General features: G+C 39.7%; 1 protein-coding gene across 1 annotated transcript; it reads right to left on the bottom strand.

The window, feature by feature from the left end:
• Positions 1-598: 598 nt before the first annotated feature.
• Positions 599-15,254, bottom strand: CNEP1R1 (CTD nuclear envelope phosphatase 1 regulatory subunit 1). The gene is made up of 6 exons (XM_019979950.2): positions 15,121-15,254; positions 13,997-14,068; positions 11,720-11,793; positions 6,910-7,019; positions 6,740-6,794; positions 599-1,963 (listed from the first exon to the last, which is right to left on the bottom strand). Exons 1-6 carry the CDS (start codon positions 15,143-15,145, stop codon positions 1,922-1,924), a joined length of 378 nt encoding a protein of 125 aa, XP_019835509.1. The 5' UTR covers positions 15,146-15,254; the 3' UTR covers positions 599-1,921.
• Positions 15,255-19,576: the final 4,322 nt, after the last annotated feature.

The raw sequence follows: 19,576 nt of genomic DNA, 5'->3' as shown, positions 1-19,576 counted from the left end.
ACACAGACACAGTTTTCTAGGGAAGGACAGTCAAGGCTTTTGTTAAATACATGAAGTAGCTTTTGATTCCATAAAGGATTAAGGACATATAAAATCGCTCTTTAGTTTTATACTCTTGGAGGAAACTAGCGATCAGTTTTTGAGAAAACCTGAATTTTAAGAGCCAAATGTTATTAGATAATGATGAATAAGAAATGGGGTTTCCCAGGTGGCACAGTGGTAAAGAATTCACCTGCCAATGCAAGAGACGCAAGAGACCTGGGTTCAGTTCCTGGGTCAGGAAAATCCTCTGGAGTAGGAAATAGCAACCCATTCCAGTATCCTTGCCAGGAAAATTCCAAGCACAGAGGAAACTGGTGGACCACAGTCCACAGCAGACCCAACTGAGTAACTGAGCACATAGCACACAGAATAAGACATATTAAAAGTACTGCCAGCTTGATAAACTGTGCACCTTCAACTGTCACTTGCAATTTGCTCTACTGGACCTACTGACTACAGTTAGAGTGAAATGTCTCATTTGGAACTAGCCTGTATCTGACACACAGTATGTTTAAAATTCTTTTCAGTTACAGACTTACACCAAGGAAAAGCCCAATCACTATGTATATATAAAGTATTTATTTTTATGCACATATTTACCTACAAAATTTACAGGAAATAAAACAATGAAGAATATATAGAATACCCTCTTAAGACTTAGTAGGAGCAGAGGGTTTATTGCTGCAGTTCAAAGAATAAAATTTTGTACATGTGAAAGCCAAGATGAACACATTTAAGATAAATGGCAGCCTTGTTAAAAATTTTTTGTCCTGTCTTTGAATTTTCAGCTTTACATTAAATGAAATTAAAAAGATTGCTCATGAAATAATTTAAACCTTTTCAAAATCTTCTAATAAACAGGTAAAAGGCACCTCCAGTTCTTTAAAATATTTACAGCAATCCCAATAGTTTAATCTTCAGGGTTATTATAGTACATGTGGCTAATATGCATACACAGTATGTCATTAACACTCTCTAAACAGTGAGAATTTTAGACTCTGGTTTGTGGCGCTGCTCCCAAGTGATCCCATGACGGAGTGGATGACCAATCACACCTGCACAATACTAGTGTAACAGCATGTCTACCACAGCATAAAATCCAATAATCTAAAACAATGACGGTCAAATTCCCAGACAATACGTAATTTATAACTAAATCTGTCTACTTAGAAGCCTTTGGAGTGTTCTTAAAATCATTTAAAAAAATATAAAGTATATTTAGCATTAAATGAAAACAATGAACCTGGAAAATAGCACTACAGTGGCTGAAATTCACTATCTGGTTTAACAAAAACTGTTTCTCAAAACATCTACAATTTCTTACAACATAATGGAGATGAATTTTCCTTAGCCTAAGCTCAATCCGATGTTTTTCCTGCATTATGATTAAAAGAGGAGTCTCAAGTGAAAGGCACAGCTATACGTAATAGCCGGTTTTAAAGAGCTGTGGAGATGGCAAGCGGATGTTCTTGAAATACTGGTGCAGGAGAACGAAGTCCACATAACATTTCCTCTTTAACATTGGCATTGATTGGCTATTTACAGTAGTTTGCAAAAATACATTATAAAAACTGGATGAGGTTCTGTTTCTAAGTTTAACTTAGTAACATATTACATACATACTTCATCTGCAAAAACCTTCGCAGGATCTGAAGTACTAAAGTGACACTAATACTGAAACACAGATAATCAAGGTACCACAGCACTGATAACGAGAGTCATCATCATGAAGATAATCTGGGGAAATATTGCACATTTCTTGTCTGTTGTTGCTATGACAGTCACATATCCAACTGTAAAAGGAATCTTTTATGGCTTTTTGCTGTATCACTTTTTGAAGAAAGGTTGTTTTAAGTCCCAAAACAATGAGTGTAGATTGTCATTGAACATGAGGCCTAGGTTTCAAAATTAGCTTTCCTGTCTGTAAAAATAAAAAGAAAAAACGGTTAAGAGTATATATATATACAATTCTATTAAAACTATCACCACTTTCCTAAAAGCCTTATAAGGCATCAGAACATCCCTCAACATTTAGTCAAGATTAAGCAATTAATAGTTATATTTTCTAAGTGTTCTTTGTGTAGAATTTTCTTCTAAAATCTTTAGTACTTTAAAACACACACACACAGTCTTCCTGAAAATCAGCCAACCAACCCATTGGATAAAATAAAATCCAGACTTGTATAGGCTAATTTATGCTCCTTACCAAGTGGAGTCTAGAAAACATAAATAAAACTGTGTATCTGAACAAAAACTTTCCCATTTTCTAACATCAAAACTTTAATTTCCTCAAGTTAAAATGCACACCTAAGGTTGAATGACAGACACTCATATGCTGCTGGTACTCACGCACACGGATACAAGTCTTCTGTTTCCATGTGCAGATGGGTACAGTAGGGCCCGTGCGGGGCCAGTGTCATAGTTACCAAAAAAAAAGGACGTACCATATAATCCAAAGAATTTCATTTCTAGGAACTTATCTGAAGAGATCCAAGTTTAAGGATGCTCATTTAAGTCCTGTTCTTTCATTCAGGATTGACTGAGTGCTTATCACGTGCCAGGCCTCAAGAGATGCTAGAAACCCAGTAACGGACGAGACAGTTTCCTGTCCTTGTGGAGCTTAAGCTCTAATGAAATATGCATAACATATACAACACGCAAAGTGTGGATGAAATTATGATGCATCCATAAAGTGGAGCACTACGTAATTAAACAAAACGGATGACATTAACTGAGATCATGTAAATAAAAAGGAAAAACAGGCCCAAGACCTTGTATACAGTTAATGTCCAATATATGTCAGCTCTGAAATCCTAACACTGGGTCAAAGAGCAGAATTGAAAACCCTGTAACACTGTTTAGAGGTTCTTTACTCATAAGCTTGATTATAACATCTTTCTCTTATAATAAGTACATGAGATACACAATAAAACATAAAACATGGTGATTATCTTTGGTTGCAAGGTTCTAGGTCAAAACTATTGTCAGGATTCTGGTTCCCTCTCAAGTCTTCAGTTCAGTTCAGTCGCTCAGTCGTGTCCGACTCTTCGAGACCCCATGAATCGCAGCACGCCAGGCCTCCCTGTCCATCACCAACTCCCAGAGTTCACCCAGACTCACGTCCATCGAGTCAGTGATGCCATCCAGCCATCTCATCTTCTGTCGTCCCCTTCTCCTCCTGCCCCCAATCCCTTCCAGCATCAGGGTCTTTTCCAAGGAGTTAACTCTTCGTATGAGGTGGCCAAAGTACTAGAGTTTCAGCTTTAGCATCATTCCTTCCAAAGAACACCCAGGGCTGATCTCCTTCAGAATGGACTGGTTGGATCTCCTGGCAGTCCAAGGGACTCTCAAGAGTCTTCTCCAACACCACAGTTCAAAAGCATCAATTCTTCGGCGCTCAGCTTCACAGTCTAACTCTCAAATCCACACATGACCACAGGAAAAACCATAGCCTTGACTAGACGGACCTTTGTTGGCAAAGTAATGTCTCTGATTTTGAATATGCTATCTAGGTTGGTCATAACTTTCCTTCCAAGGATTCGTGCCTTTTAATTTCATGGCTGCAGCCACCACCTGCAGTGATTTTGGAGCCCAAAAAAATAAAGTCTGACACTGTTTCCACTGTTTCCCCATCTATTTCCCATGAAGTGATGGGACCAGATGCCATGATCTTCGTTTTCTGAATGTTGAACTTTAAGCCAACTTTTTCACTCTCCTCTTTCACTTTCAAGAGGCTTTTGAGTTCCCCTTCACTTTCTGCCATAAGGGTGGTGTCATCTGCATGTCTGAGGTTATTGATATTTCTCTCGGCAATCTTGATTCCAGCTTGTGTTTCTTCCAGTCCAGCGTTTCTCATGATGTACTCTGCATATAAGTTAAACAAGCAGGGTGACAATATACAGCCTTGACGTACTCCCTTTCCTATTTGGAACCAGTCTGTTGTTCCATGTCCAGTTCTAACTGTTGCTTCCTGACCTGCATACAGATTTCTCAAGAGGCAGGTCAGGTGGTCTCGTATTCCCATCTCTTTCACAATTTTCCACAGTTTATTGTGATGCACACAGTCAAAGGCTTTGGCATAGCCAATAAAGCAGAAATAGATGTTTTTCTGGAACTCTCTTGCTTTTTCCATGATCCAGCGGATGTTGGCAATTTGGTCTCTGGTTCCTCTGCCTTTTCTAAAACCAGCTTGAATATCAGGAAGTTCATGGTTCGCATATTGCTGAAGCCTGGCTTGGAGAATTTTGAGCATTACTTTACTAGAGTGTGAGATGAGTGCAATTGTGCAGTAGTTTGAGCATTCTTTGGCATTGCCTTTCTTTGGGATTGGAATGAAAACTGACCTTTTCCAGTCTTGTGGCCATTGCTGAGTTTTCCAAACTTGCTGGCATATTGAGTGCAGCACTTTCACAGCATCATCTCTCAGGATTTGAAGGAGCTCAACTGGAATTGCATCACCTCCACTAGCTTTGTTCGTAGTGATGCTTTCTAAGGCCCACTTGACTTCACATTCCATGATGTCTGGCTCTAGGTCAGTAATCACACCATCGTGATTATCTCAAGTCTTACTTTCCCTTAATTTTTGGTAATACTTTTGTATCTTGGTAGAACTTTTACTAAGTTTTCTACAGTTTTACTGGGGTATAATTCATATAAAATTGTTAAGTTCTGACAAATGTATAGACCCAAGTTGCCACCTCTCAAGGCAAGCTACAGAACATCGTCACCACTTAGAAAGTTCCTCCATACTTCTTTCCAAGGTCAATGGAACCTGAGCTCCCGACATAACTGCTCACCATAGATTAACCTGCCTGTCTCTGACCTTTAAATAAATGGAACCTCACCGTGTGTTTTTCTGCTCCTGCTTCTTTCATTCAGTGTGTTTCTGAAACTCACCGGCGCCACTATGTTTCAGCACTTTTGTACCTTTTTAGCCTGCTATTATAAGATATGTAGTATTCCACTGTATAAAAATACCATGGATTTAATAAAAAGTTCAAACAAGACAAGCCAGTCATCCTTTCCATTTACCTCAAATTCTAGTCCTCTTACAGAAGAAAACAGTTTTAGCATGAATTCTTACATACTGTTTTTTTAATGGACTTATATTCACATATATGAATAAAAATTTGGTGCTTCTAACATGCTAATTAAGCGTTTCATTTCTAAATAACCTGATGATGGGGAAGGTGGGCAGGGGTACACATGACATAAGAATGGCCATGAAAACAAAAAAGAATGGCCAAGAGCTGATTTACTGTTGACACCGCTTGAGGATAAATGAAGTTCATTTAGCTCTTCTCTTTGCCTTCTTATGTTTGGAAATTTCCCTAATTAAAACTTAAAACAAAAAAAAGCACCAAACTGAGCATATTGTTTGTTAATTTACTTTTTGCTCCTACATTATGTCTTGGATGCTTCCATGTCTGTATTTACAGATTTACTTCTGATTTCCTATGATATGGCTTTCCCACAGCCTATTTCACCACTCCCTTGTTGAGACACAAAGATTATTTCCATTTTTTTTTTCACTACTAAGGAGGTTATAATGAACAACCCTGTGTACCTGTGGGATGGTACCCCCAACCAGGGTAGAAGAAAAACAGAATGGTTAGGTCATGAGGCAAGCACATACTACGTTTTATAAGACTGATGAAAACTATCCTTCAAAAAGGGCTTCCCTGGTGGCTCAGATGGTAAAGTTATGTACCTAAAATGCAGGAGACCTGGGTTGTGGGTTCAATCGCTGGGTCAAGAAGATTCCCTGGCGAGAGAAATGGCAACCCACTGTATCAATGTATAGTCCCAACAAGCAGTGTGTGGCTGCATCGTTTCACCACCACACTAGTTATAAAGTATTTAATTTTTACTAATCTGACAGGTGATATTTATAAATGAACTGTTTAACTTTGTACTTCCTCCATGATAAATGAGGCTGTCCAGTCTTCACCTTTATCCATTTGTATTTCCACTTGTGCAATATGACTTAACCTTTTCCCATTTTAAAAATGTACTATTTGTCTTTTTATTATTAATTTTTAATAGGTCTTCAAATATCACGGATACTATCCTCTATCATTCTCTTTCACCAATCCAGTTGTTATCCTGCCCTAGAATTTTTTTGACCTTTTATACTAATCTTCTATACTGGGTAGGTATTACTAAATAGTTTTTTTAAGTTGAAGGTAAAAATGCTTTTTATAAATAAAATCAAAATTGTGACATATTCTCATCATATTGATATGTGATTAACTTTTTTAAAAACATGGCAGGTTCATATGTCTATAGTCTATCAATTAATCTATTACTCTATTTAAAACTCTATATACACAACAGCATAAGATAAATAACAGTAGTTCATAAAACCAACTCCCAGAGAGTCATTTTTGGCCAATAATGACCACTGTATTTCACCAAATCTAAGACAGCTTCAGTTAGAAGGTGCATCATGACTTTCTGTCATTAAGACAAATTACACTCTCTACCAATTTAACTATGAGACACCACTGTTAGATATATCTCAATTTTCAGGGATGTTACAGTGTTTTTAAAAAAAGTGTCTTCAAATCAATGCTACAATGAATATTCTCCCTATTAATTCCATTGAGACAAATTATCTTTAATGCTTGTTTTACTTAAACCAAAGAACTTCAGTCCTTTCACATGTTGTCTACAGTTTTCTAATGAAAATACTCACATCATCACAAGACATGTTGTATTCCGCTAACACAGTTCGACATCGAGCAGCTATACTGAATAAATACGGTCAAAGGAAAATTTGTATTTCAAAAGTAAGCTTTTAACAACACGTAGAGAGGTGCTTTAGTTTAGTTCAGAGAACAAAATTCAACTCATGATGAAGGATACATTGACGGTGCGACCACTCTCTTGTGAATCCCAGCGAAGAATAAGCCTATTAGAGTGATGCAGCTAATGGTGAAAAACGGATGGTTCCACAAGGATGTGAAGAAGGACACCTGTCAAAACAAGATTTTGAAATATAAAAATGTTAAAAATCTTATAACAGTATTGGTTCCTACTTCTTTACTTGTACATGAACACATGTAACATTTCATTCTCTAAAGTACGAGAATTTGGTGAGTTCCCTGGTGGCTTTTGGGCTTTCACTGCCATGGCCTGCTCCTTGGAAGAAAAGCTATGACAAACCTAGACTGTATTCAAAAGCAGAGACATCACTTTGCTGACAAAGATCCGTACAGTCAAAGCTATGGTTTTTCCCATAATCATGTCTGGATGTGAGAGGTGGACCATAAAGAAGGATCAACGTTTTTGAATTGTGGTGCTGGAGAAGACTCCTGAGAGTCAGCTGGACAAGGAGACCAATCCAGTCAATCTAAAGGAAATCAACCCTGAATATTCACTGGAAGGACTGATGCTGGAGTTGAAGCTCCAGTACTTTGACCACCTAATGAAAAGAGCCAACTCAATGGAAAAGACCCAGATGTTCGGAAAGACTGGAGGGCAGGAGGAGAAGGGGTAACAGAGGATGAGATGGTTGGATGGCATCACCAACTCAATGGACATGAGTCTGCACAAACTCTGGAAGACAGTGAAGGACAGCGAAGCCTGGCATGCTGCAGTCCATGGGATCGCAAACAGTCAGAGATGACTTAGCCACTGAACAAGGAACAAGAGGGATCTGGGATTCCGTAAGCTGCGAGGCAAGGCAAAAAAAAAAAAAGGAATTTGAGGACTTTCCCAAATCCCAATTCTTCCTATTGTTATGCTACACAAATTAATGTCTGTTTTAAATCTTCAATGCAGCAAAACAATATAGTAATATTCCCTCCATTCATTCCAAATGCTTGAACCATTACAAATTCAATTCTATAATTAAAAAAATACCCTACTGACAACATTTACTGAACCCTTCCTAGTGAGAAGTAATTTAAAAAGCGTAAGACTACAAGTTCCGTGGACTTCCCGGGCGGTCCAGTGGTTAAGACTCCATGCTCCCAGAGAAGAGGGCTTTGATCTCTGGTTAGAAAAGATTCCACATGCCAAGTGCCATGGCCAAAGAGAAAAAAAAAAAAGAAAAAAGTTCTGCAGGCGGAGGGATACTGTTCTGGGCATGGCATTGCTATTTTCCCAACACCTGAAATAGGACTTGGCAAATATTGGTGCTCAGGGGCTTCCCCAGTGGCTCAGTAGGTAAAGACTCAGTCTGCAATGCAGGATACACAGGAGACAGGGATTCAATCGCTGGGCTGGGGAGATCCCCTGGAGGAGGAAAATGGCAACTCACTCCAGTAATCTCGCCTGGGAAATCCCCTGGACAGAGGAGCCTGGCGGGCTACAGTCCAAAGGGTCGCAAAGAGGTGCACACGACTGAGCAACCACCCAGGCACATATAGGTGCTCAATATTGTTGAATGAATGGAGATGAAGCCTCTAATCTCAACAAAAACACAAGTCAGACATGATCTAGTTATCTTCCCTGTTAAAAAGCAGAAGTGATCAAACTGCATACACAACCTGGTCTCAGTCTAATCACTACCATTTTCCTTTTCTCTCTTCACCTGGCTAGCTCCTACATATCCTTACAAGACTGAGTTTCAGCATCACCCTTTCTTTCTGAAAGAAACAAAACATGAGTTTGGTTTTGAAGTTACTAGATTTAGATGGCCACAGGACATTCCAGTAGAAGAGAATAATTAGTAGCTAGCCATAAAAAACTACAGTTCAAGAGAAACAAAGAGCTAATTTCAGATATGAGCATAATCAGATGGTAGAAAAAAAACAGAACCATCCACAATTCTGAGACTATGTAGAAGGACAAGGGAACAGGATCCAGAATGGGAACAAGCGTAGGCACTGAAGCCAGACTACTGGGAATCAGAATGCAGATGGAGAAGGCAAGTATTTAGAGTCTAGAAAAAGAAATCAAGTGGACTAGAAACTAAATGGGAGCAACAGAATCAAACTAAGGGCATCTGTGCTCCACTCTCATACTAAGATATGTGTACATGTTTCAAGACAGAGAACTAAACTTAAGGAAGAACAGTGGCCTAGCATGGTACTGCTTAAATAAATTTGTCAAGTGAAGAGATGACAGGTTGAAAACATCAGGAAGGAGAAAGCTCCCAGAAGGATGGGATCTTGAAGAAAGATTAATATTCCAGAGTAATGTCTTCTTAAACCCTTGAGGACAGTTCAATTCCCACAGGCTAGCTGTGTTTTATGAGCCCTGCACAATATTAGCACATACAGTGTTTTAGTTTTAATTAGGTCAGCATCCGCCTTCTTTCCTCCATGGCAACAGTCAACTGCACCCAAGTAACAATTTCCTCCTTTAGTCTGGGCACTCCTGTACTTTCCAGTTTGCCACATTCCCTCTCCCCTATGCCCCTCCACCTAGCCACTGGCTTTCGAGTCTGCAACTCTTCTTACAGACACAATCACTGTTTGTCAGGTTTGAAGTTATTAAATATTGAAATACAGAGTTGACATTTAGGCTAATACTTACATTCTCACCTAATTTAGAGAATTACATTAACTACAGAATTTTGAGCCTATTTCATATTACATTTAATTCTATGTTTTATTAAGATGTCAACTAGCTGAAATCAGCTTATGTTTTTCCCAATTAGAAGTCAGATTCATTTCCCAAGACAGACCTTTTTCTTGCCAGCCTCCTTCACTCTTCCCCTAAGGATGAGTACCAGCTATAAAGGGACACACAGGAGGGTTTCTTATCCATTATAAAAACCCCTCTATTAACGTGAAATCCCATCACCAACCTCCCCTGCTCCTATTCTTTTGTGTTTCCACCTCAGTGGATAAAGTCAGAGAGATTACATGGTAAATAACCCCCTGGTTGTCTGAACTGCCATTTAGACTGCTGACAAAAGTCTTATTAATAAGTTTTTCTTCTATATAACTTAACGGTTGTAAATAAAGCTACTGAAAATAGTTTATCTAGTTATAGTTTAAAAGGGGAAGGTTAATTTTGTGAAAATTACAATATCATTAATACCTAAAGAAAGCTGAACTGGGAGAAAAGAAACTTCGCTGAAAAACTGAAGATGATTACTTCCTTTAACAAAAAAGCTCAAGTTTTAAATTAAGGCACAAGTTGGTAGAAAGAGGTAGAAATTTCAGAAACATGCTATGTTTCATTAAAGGATGCTTCAAGAAATAACATTATGAAATCTGTTACTGCATTTGGCACAGCGATATTCTTGGTGTCCAATGGGAGATCTCTCAGTGTCTCCTATATTAAACTTCAGGCAGATTTTTTTTTTTTTAAAGATAAAATGAAGTTGAAAAAGAAGGGCTCTGACAGTTTAGGGAATTTACACATCTGTTCTCTTCATGATGAAAACCATGGAACTGGCAGTGACTTCAGTTCAGTTCAGTCGCTCAGTTGTGTCTGACCCTGCGACCCCATGAATCGCAGCACGCCAGGCCTCCCTGTCCATCACCAACTCCCGGAGTTCACCCAAACTCATGTCCATCGAGTCGGTGATGCCATCCAGCTATCTCATCCTCTGTCGCCCCCTTCTCCTCCTGCCCCCAATCCCTCCCAGCATCAGAGTCTTTTCCAATGAGTCAACTCTTTGCATGAGGTGGCCAAAGTACTGGAGTTTCAGCTTTAGCATCAGTCTTTCCAAAGAAACCCCAGGACTGATCTCCTTGCAGTCCAAGGGACTCTCAAGAGTCTTCTCCAACACCACAGTTCAAAAGCATCAATTCTTCGGCGCTCAGCCTTCTTCACAGTCCAACTCTCGCATCCATACATGACCACTGGAAAAACCACAGCCTTGACTAGACGGACCTTTGTTGGAAAAGTAATGTCTCTGCTTTTGAATATGCTATCTAGGTTGGTCATAACTTTCCTTCCAAGGAGTAAGTGTCTTTTAATTTCATGGCTGCAATCACCATTTGCAGTGATTTTGGAGCCCCCCAAAATAAAGTCTGACACTGTTTCTACTGTTTCCCCATCTATTTCCCATGAAATGATGGGACCAGATGCCATGATCTTAGTTTTCTGAATGCTGAGCTTTAAGCCAACGTTTTCACTCTCTTTCACTTTCATCAAGATGGTTTTTAGTTCCTCTTCGCTTTCTGTCATAAAGGTGGTGTGCCACTTCAGAGACCCTGGCAATTATGCTGGCCCAGATGGTCTATGGTATTAGTGAGCTGGTTTCCGTCCTGGTTCTGACATCCTCCTGTTTTTTTCTGGTCTTGGCTGCTTAGTACACTTACATCTACTATTTAATCATAATGCTTACTGCAAAGTTGTCTCAAATGCTTTACGGGGTGAGGAAAGGCATTAACAAAAGTAACTCATAGAAGAAAATGTTGCTGTATAGTTTTTAAAAGTTGGTACTGATGATACTAAACGAACAAAACAAAATATAGTGTTTACACTGAAATATGTAATAGGGAGATACATAACAACTGCATACAAGTTCAGAAATGAAAAGTAATTTAAGTAGTATTTCTTAGACCTTTTTCTTGGCAAAGATACTTGACCCGCAATAGCCAGCTGAAGTTTTTTTCCAAGCAAATTAATATAAGGCATATTTTTAACATGATTAATATCACTACTAGTACTAATAGGAAGCATTTGATTAATACTTTACAAAAAACAAAGCATTGCTATAGCCATTGTCTCACTTAATCTATGAAAGATTTTAAATCAAAACTTCTACCTTTTGTGTCTCGGGATCTATTAACCAGTTCCAGGCACCAGTAGCTGTACAGACAGATACCACTATAAGAAGCACTGATGAAAGATAAACACGAAATTAGTAAGGAAATAAGCCATTAATGTGATACTACTACCAGTTCTTAATAAACAACAGCCAGAGGATGCAGCACTTCACTAAAGGGAAAATGTACTCCACTCAGGAATTAGGGAAACTTGCCACAAGACCTTGGGGAATTCTCTAAAACAATGTGAACCTTAGTAACTGAGGCGGATACTGTCCCCCTGAATTCTTTAGTCAGTATTTCTATAGATTTATGAAATTAAAAGCAGTAAGAACCAAAGTGGTAAAACTTTAATGTAAATTTCTGTTATGTGCTTTATGCTTTCTGCAGATTCAAAACAAAAAACACTCCCCACCAAAACCTCATTTTTTAATGTAAACAAACCAAACAAAGACTCTTTCATGAATGCACTGAGAACCTGGACTAAAGAATTCTGCCTTGCAGACAACCGCCTGTTGTTGAATTAAACAAAGGTCAGTGTTAGGGAGTGTGGAACACACCCATCAGTATCAGATTTTCTTTAAGGGACTTAAGGAAAGTTGGGGTAGAATTACTGACAGTACAAGTTAGAAAGATTCTTTCTCCTCATTAAGGTAGAATTATTTTAGAAATTCTAGATAGAGCATAAGTAAAACCTGAGAATAAATAGTATTACTAAAATACTATTATACTATTAAAAATAATACAGGGGCACCAAGACCTAGTTAATGTTCTAGAGACCAAGACAGTTAACTTTCTTTCAATTGGGATGCAAACATTTTTAAAAATTTACAGATCAAGCTTCAAAGACCAACAGAAATATTGCGAAACCTTAATTATCTAGAACCTCTGGTGATGCACTTTTAGAAGAGGCAAATCACAGAAAAACAATCTCATTTTAGTTATTTAATAATACTCAAAATTTCAAATTTATGCTCTCAGCTCAGAACAGATTAAACTCAGTTTCTTACATTTCTATATTTCCAATAAGAAATATACTAAAGTATACAGATTTTTCTTTTCTTAAAATGAAGCAAAATCATAATCAAACCCACCAGACAGGACCTCATACAAATGGGTATACTAAACAAGCTGATGTCGTTTATATGGAAGCACTGAGACTGTGAACCAGAGAAAAAGTGTATTCATTATATTACATTTTATACTCCTATACATTTAAAAAGATTCCCAAGTAACAGTGAAATAAGGTTTTCGGGATAATTCCTAGGTAAACGGGAGAGCTTGAGAAAAATCATTACTAGTGAATTCTGACCAATCAGAATTCCTGTAACGTATGATTAGCACTTTGCACACAGATTTACTAAAAATTACACAAAAAACCTTGACATAGGAAAAGACCCCTGACTTCAACAGTGCTCTTCAGTTCAGTCCCACCAACTGAATCCTACTTCAAAATAAAGGATGTCCTTCTTGGGCTTCCCTGTGGTTCATCTAAGAATCTGCCTGCAATGCGGGAGATCTGGGTGTGATCCCTGGGTTGGGAAGATCCCCTGGAGAAGGGAAGGCTACCCACTCTAGTATTCTGGCCTGGAGAAGTCCATGGACTATAATAGAGACCATGGGGTCCCAAAGAGTGGGACACAACTGAATGATTTTCACTTTTCACTCTTCTTGGAAAAAATTAGACTTCAGCAATGAACAGCCAAGAAATTAAGACTCTCCCAACATAAGTTACCAAAGTATTCTGCTTACTGATCTTATCACTTATATATTTGTCTACATTTCCTATTTCCTATATATTTCCATGCAGCAGTAACTACAATTCTTTCAAGTCACATTTTACAGTATTGGTGAATATCACTTCCTTTAACAAACTTTACTTCAATAGTTTATAGGCAAAACTGTAAAACTGCTAAACAGATCACTGAAATTTTTATCACGTGTTCTGGTAACCAGATTTGCCATATATGTCTAACAAAATATATGTATTTTAATATAAAAATAAAAATTCAACCACACAAAATAAGACTATCCTTTTAGGGCTGTCAGTTTCTTTTCTTAAAATTTCTTTAAAATGCTGTTATTTACAAAATTAAATAGATCTAAAACTGTCAAAACAAAAGGGAACCTTATGGTTTAATAAAGCAAGCATTTGTTTGCTTTTTAAGCAAGCATTCGTTAATCAAAAGTTTTACGTGAAAGCAAATCACTGCTAGGTAGAATAAAAGTATCAACTGTCAGCTTATTTTCCTTTAAAAAAATGTCTAAGCACTTACTTCTCCAACGTCCAGTGGCAGGTTGCAAACAATGAATATATTCAGTAAGTCTCCTCTCGAAAGCCTTGAGATCTAGGTAAAAAGATTTCAATTTTGAAATTAGCTACTCTTACTAGTCTGAATCTATTACGATGAATTTTAAATACTCTAACTGCTTCAGGTCTTGCACACCAACTTACACGTATGACTGCACTGTTTACTTCTTCACTATGACACCTTTATGCACTTGACAGAAACACTAGGTTTCTATAGTTCCAATTTCACATATAAGAAAACTAGCTGGTTCCTCGTAAAATGGTATGTGGAAAATCAGCAGCAGCCTCAGTCGGCGCCAAAAGCTAGAAATTTGGGGTTGCAAAAAAAGGATCAAAATCAAGTCGAGTTTTAACTCTGTTGGAATCAAGAACTCCGTATTTGGATAATGTCTTTCCTAGGACCAAAGTCTCGATGCCCTTATGTTTAATTAACAGCTACGCTTTCAGTCTGCTCTTACTGGACTGATACAGCTAACGGAGGGGTAATGGAAAGATGCTCCCTTTTCCAGCCTCCCAAGAGCTTACAAGACGATCTATGTGGCACTTCTGGAGCGCCGACGCCTAGTTCTATAAGACAGGGGCGTTTAAGGTGTTCCCTCTGAATAAGCAAGGTAAGGTATCATTTTCAGTTGCGCTTTTCAAACTTTAAAAAGGAGACCAAGAAGCACTCCCTTACCCCGGCAGTTACCAAAAACCAAGGCAGGAATTAGGGACACAACTCTTAACGACTATCAGAAAAAAATAAAGTGAGTTAGCGCCCTACAAGGCACAAAGTACAACGGTTTGCTAACGAGTAAGAAATAGAAGTAACCGGGCGAGAAGCTCCCTGGTCCACGCAGGGGGAATGAGGGGGGAGCTGACGCAGCGCCTCTCCAGCGCCGGCGGAGGCCAGGCGCGCCGGAAGCAGTGCCTGGCCGTGTCCGGCCGCCCCTTGGCCCCTGTGCCGGCCCCCGCGCCCCCAGCTCCGGGCCCCGTCAGTCCATCCTTCGCGGCCTCCTCTCTCCCGACCAGTTCCCACGATTCCGGCGCCTCGAGAGCCCCGCAAGCTTCCGGGAGGAGTTAGGGAAGGACCCAGGAGGCGCACCCTACCTTCCGCCTGCTCCAGCGAGTTCATGTCGGGCGGCAGCTCCGGTCACCGGCGCGGCCCCGTCCGCATCTCAGCTCCGCGGTCCCTACCCGGCCCGCAGCGCCAACTCCCACCTCTAACCGCTTCCCTCCGCCCCTCTTCTTGGCACCGCCCCTTGAATAGACCCGCTACGCTCATTGGACATTTCCGCCAGACCCTATAACTAAGACGGCTTTCTACTGGCTAGTTCCCTCACGGTCCTCGGGCACCGGCGTTGGACGGTCAGCCAGAGGGACCAAGAGTTGTCGGCGGCTGAGTTGACGTGACACTAGCGCCGCCTCCTGCCCTGGGGAGGAACTGCAGCCTGTCCCGGAAAGTTCATTCATTCGTGTGTGTATTTCTAGTTTCCGGCTTGATTCTTTCATTACTTAAATAAGCCTGGCGTGCTGCAGTCCATGGGGTCGCCAAGAGTCGGATACGACTGAGCGACTGAACGACGACGAACCCTTTAAGTACACATTTCTCCCTTGGTTATTTTTTCTCATGACATCCAATTTTCATAAATCGTAAAATGAGCAAAGTGTTCTGGAACTTTAAAAAAAATCTGTAAGGCATTGACTACATTTATATTTGATTAAAACGCTTTCTTGCTCCTTTCCTTGTGGTCACTCATTCATTCAAGAACTATTGCATGTCTGGCAGGCACTGTATTTATCAGGGATTCAGTTTAGCAAGATAGACAAGATTCCTATCCTCAAAATGGAAGGGTTACAGCAGACAATAAACATGCAAATAGATCGTTAATTTCAGATAATCTTGGTTCTGTGAAGGAAGTAACAGGGTAATAGGATACAATGAGATAAGAGTGGGAGGTGGATGGTGGGGTGGTTGGTGGTGGGAAATGGGAACTAGTTCTGCTGCTGCTGCTGCTGCTAAGTCGCTTCAGTCGTGTACACTCTGTGTGACCCCATAGACGGCAGCCCACCAGGCTCCCCCGTCCCTGGGATTCTCCAGGCAAGAACACTGGAGTGGGTGGCCATTTCCTTCTCCAATGCATGAAAGTGAAAAGTGAAAGTGAAGTCAATCGCTCAGTCCTATCGGATTCTTAGCGACCCCATGGACTGCAGCCTACCAGGCTCCTCCGTCCATGGGATTTTCCAGGCAAGAGTACTGGAGTGGGGTGCCATTGCCTTCTCCGAACTAGTTCTAGGGAAGAGCTATTTAATACATAGGGCGGGACGTTTGATTTGAGAGCCCCAAAAAGCAACTGGCTATACAAAGATAGGTGCTAAGAAGCTCCAAGTGGCACTGGGATTTTTTCACTGTTGGTATTTTATTTACTCATCCTTCAGTTTTCCTCTTCCCCACTTGCTATTAGAACTAACACATTCTTGCCCATTACTTCACTTTGTAGTTTCCTTTACCCTAACACTTCCAGAGCCTTCCTCTGAGCCAAACCCTTTACATACATTATCTCATTTAGGGCTCCAACACAATCTTTTTTTAAACTGTGGGTCAAAACCCCTGAGAAGATCATGAAAGGCATGAAATGAGCCATAATTGTTATTTTGTAAATATGAGCTAAAGTAATTAGAAGTAAGAATGTGTCATTTCATGATTCTTTATTTTGTTTGTGTGTGTATTACATATGTGCTATGTTCTGATCATAATGTAAAACATATATGTAACTGAGCATTCCAACAAAAAAAAGGTTGAAAGCCACCAATGTAGGTATTAATAGGCTCATTTACAATGAGAAAAGTAAAACAAACTTGCCCAGAAGTGTGTGTATCAGTCACACACTCATGTCACAGATTCATTTTCATCTGTGTTAAAAAAAAAAAAAAAATTGAACATGCCTTTGAAAGGGTGTGTATTTTTATCCTGTTATTGGCACCTGCATGTATGGATCACGGGGGCCTGGGGAACAGTAAGGGGAGGAAGAGAGGAAAATAGGGGCTCATAGTCAGGCTAAAAAATTTTGAACCTGAAGTAATGGGGAGACCGAAGGATATAGATTTGTAGAAACATTATATCAATGAGATTTGTCAAGAAGATAGTTAACAAATATTTAAGGAATACATGTTTCAGACACTGGGATATAAGCCGAGAATGCAAAGGTCTCCCTCTAGGGTCTTCTGCCCTGTGTAAAAGATAGTGTTTAGTGTAAAAACAAAAGAACACTGAAGACCCTTAAAACATCAGTGATAAGATGAAGATCTGCTTCAAAGAGGGATAGCCAATACAATAACTAAAGTTTCTTCTATTTTCCTGGAGGTCTGGTGCTACATCTTTTATAGTTCAGGAGTATGTAAACCTCCTTAAACCCCACAGCAGCAATATGAACCAAAAGGTGTTATCAAATCCATTTTAGGGTTGAGTTTAGAAATAGGCAGATGAGTTGATTAGCTCCAAACACTTCCACTGGGATTATCCTTGACTCTCTCTCCCTCTCTCTCTCCACACGGTGGATCAGATTCTATAGCAAATCTCTTGGCTCTACCATCCACATTGATTTAAAATTTAATCACTTCTCACCACCTCTGCAGCTCCCACTCTAATCCAAGCCACCGTATAGCCTGGATTTACAGCTGTGGCCTCTCACCAGCCTCCTGTTCCCACCCTTTTGCCAAATAGTGATTTGTAAAATACTAAAAGATCACACGTTGTCCTCAGGAACTTCCAATGGCCCCTTGGAGTGACTACAACAGGGATCTTCCTGCCATCTCCATGGTGACACCTTCTAAAATAATTTTGACAAATTGTATGCCTCCTCACATGTTTCAGAAGCTACATCTGAGATTTTCATCATGGACTTGAATCCTTGTAAAAGATGTATTTTATAGTACTGTAAATATTGACATTTGGAAGTAAACTCTTATGTGACTCTTTTAAAGGTATTCAATGGAATCAAAATACCATGGCAATTTGACACCCACCATCATCCCTTTAAAAATACATGAATATCTGCTATGAATATGGACATAAAAATTCTTTAAAGAATTAGCAAATCAGATCCAGCAACATATAAAAAGGAGTATACAACAAGGTGAAGTGTGATTTATCCCATGAATGCAAAGTTGGTTTGACATCAGACTTAGACAATGAACTTATGGTTTATGAGGGAGAAGGGTTAGGGGGAGGGATAGTTAGGGAGTTTGGGAGTTTGAGAGAACACATTGCTGTATTTGAAATGCATAACTGACAAGGACCTACTTTACAATTCAGTTCAGTTCAGTCGCTCAGTCATGTCCGACTCTGTGCGACCCCATGAATCACAGCACGTCAGGCCTCCCTGTCCATCACCAACTCCTGGAGATCACTCAGACTCACGTCCATCGAGTCAGTGATGCCATCCAGCCATCTCATTCTCTGTCGTCCCCTTCTCCTCCTGCCCTCAATCCCTCCCAGCATCAGAGTCTTTTCCAATCAGTCAACTCTTCACATGAGGTGGCCAAAGTACTGGAGTTTCAGCTTTAGCATCATTCCTTCCAAAGAAATCCCAGGGCTGATCTCCTTCAGAATGGACTGGTTGGATCTCCTTGCAGTCCAAGGGACTCTCAAGAGTCTTCTCCAACACCACAGTTCAAAAGCATCAATTCTTCAGCGCTCAGCCTTCTTCACAGTCCAACTCTCACATCCATAACATGACCACTGGAAAAGCCATAGCCTTGACTAGACGGACATTTGTTGGCAAAGTAATGTCTCTGCTTTTGAATATGCTGTCTAGGCTTGTCATAACTTTCCTTCCAAGGAGTAAGCGTCTTGTAATTTCATGGCTGCAGTCACCATCTGCAGTGATTTTGGAGCCCAGAAAAATAAAGTCTGACACTGTTTCCCCATCTATTAGCCATGAAGTGATGGGACCAGATGCCATGATCTTCATTTTCTGAATGTTGAGCTTTAAGCCAACTTTTTCACTCTCCTCTTTCATCAAGAGGCTCTTTAGTTATAGTTTATTATTATTAACTACAGTCACTGTGCTGTACATTTCTAGAACTATTCATCTCATAACTAAGAATTTACACCTTTTCACCAACATTCGCCCATTTCCCCCATCCCTCAGCGCCTACAACCACCGTTCTACTTTCTGCTTCTATGAGTTCAACTTCTTTAGATCCTACATTTAAATAAGATAACACAGTAGTTTCCATGTCTAGCTCATTTAGAATTATATCCTCAAGGCTCATCTATGCTGTCACAAACGGCAAGATTTCAATCTTTTATATAGTCAAATAGTATTCCTCTGTGTGTGTGTGTGTGTGTGTGTGTGTGTGTGTAGCTCACGTTTTCTTTATCCATTCAACCACCAACAGGCACTCAGGTAGATTGTTTCCACATGTTGGCTGTTGTGAATAACACTATGATGAACTTGGGGGTGCAGATAGCTCTTTGATATACTGATTTCATTTCCTTCAGATATATCCCTAGAAGTGGGGTTTCTTTCTAGATCAAATGGTAGTATTTTTTTTTTTTTTT

Source organism: Bos indicus, chromosome 18 (genome assembly GCF_029378745.1).
Source record: "Bos indicus isolate NIAB-ARS_2022 breed Sahiwal x Tharparkar chromosome 18, NIAB-ARS_B.indTharparkar_mat_pri_1.0, whole genome shotgun sequence".
Classification (NCBI taxonomy): Eukaryota; Metazoa; Chordata; class Mammalia; order Artiodactyla; family Bovidae; genus Bos; species Bos indicus.
The sequence above is the reverse complement of the archived record's forward strand: the minus strand, read 5'-3'. Positions and strand labels throughout refer to the sequence as shown.

What these genes read in the sequence shown, in the direction of transcription:
- CNEP1R1 (XM_019979950.2), bottom strand. Translation starts at nt 15,145, where the DNA reads ATGAACTCGCTGGAGCAGGCGGAAG. An exon ending in TGCCACTGGACGTTGGAGAA is followed by an intron (nt 11,794 to 13,996) that starts GTAAGTGCTTAG and finishes ATCTTTCATCAG; the next exon opens with TGCTTCTTATAGTGGTATCT. An exon ending in ACAACATGTCTTGTGATGAT is followed by an intron (nt 1,964 to 6,739) that starts GTGAGTATTTTC and finishes TTATTTTTACAG; the next exon opens with ACAGGAAAGCTAATTTTGAA.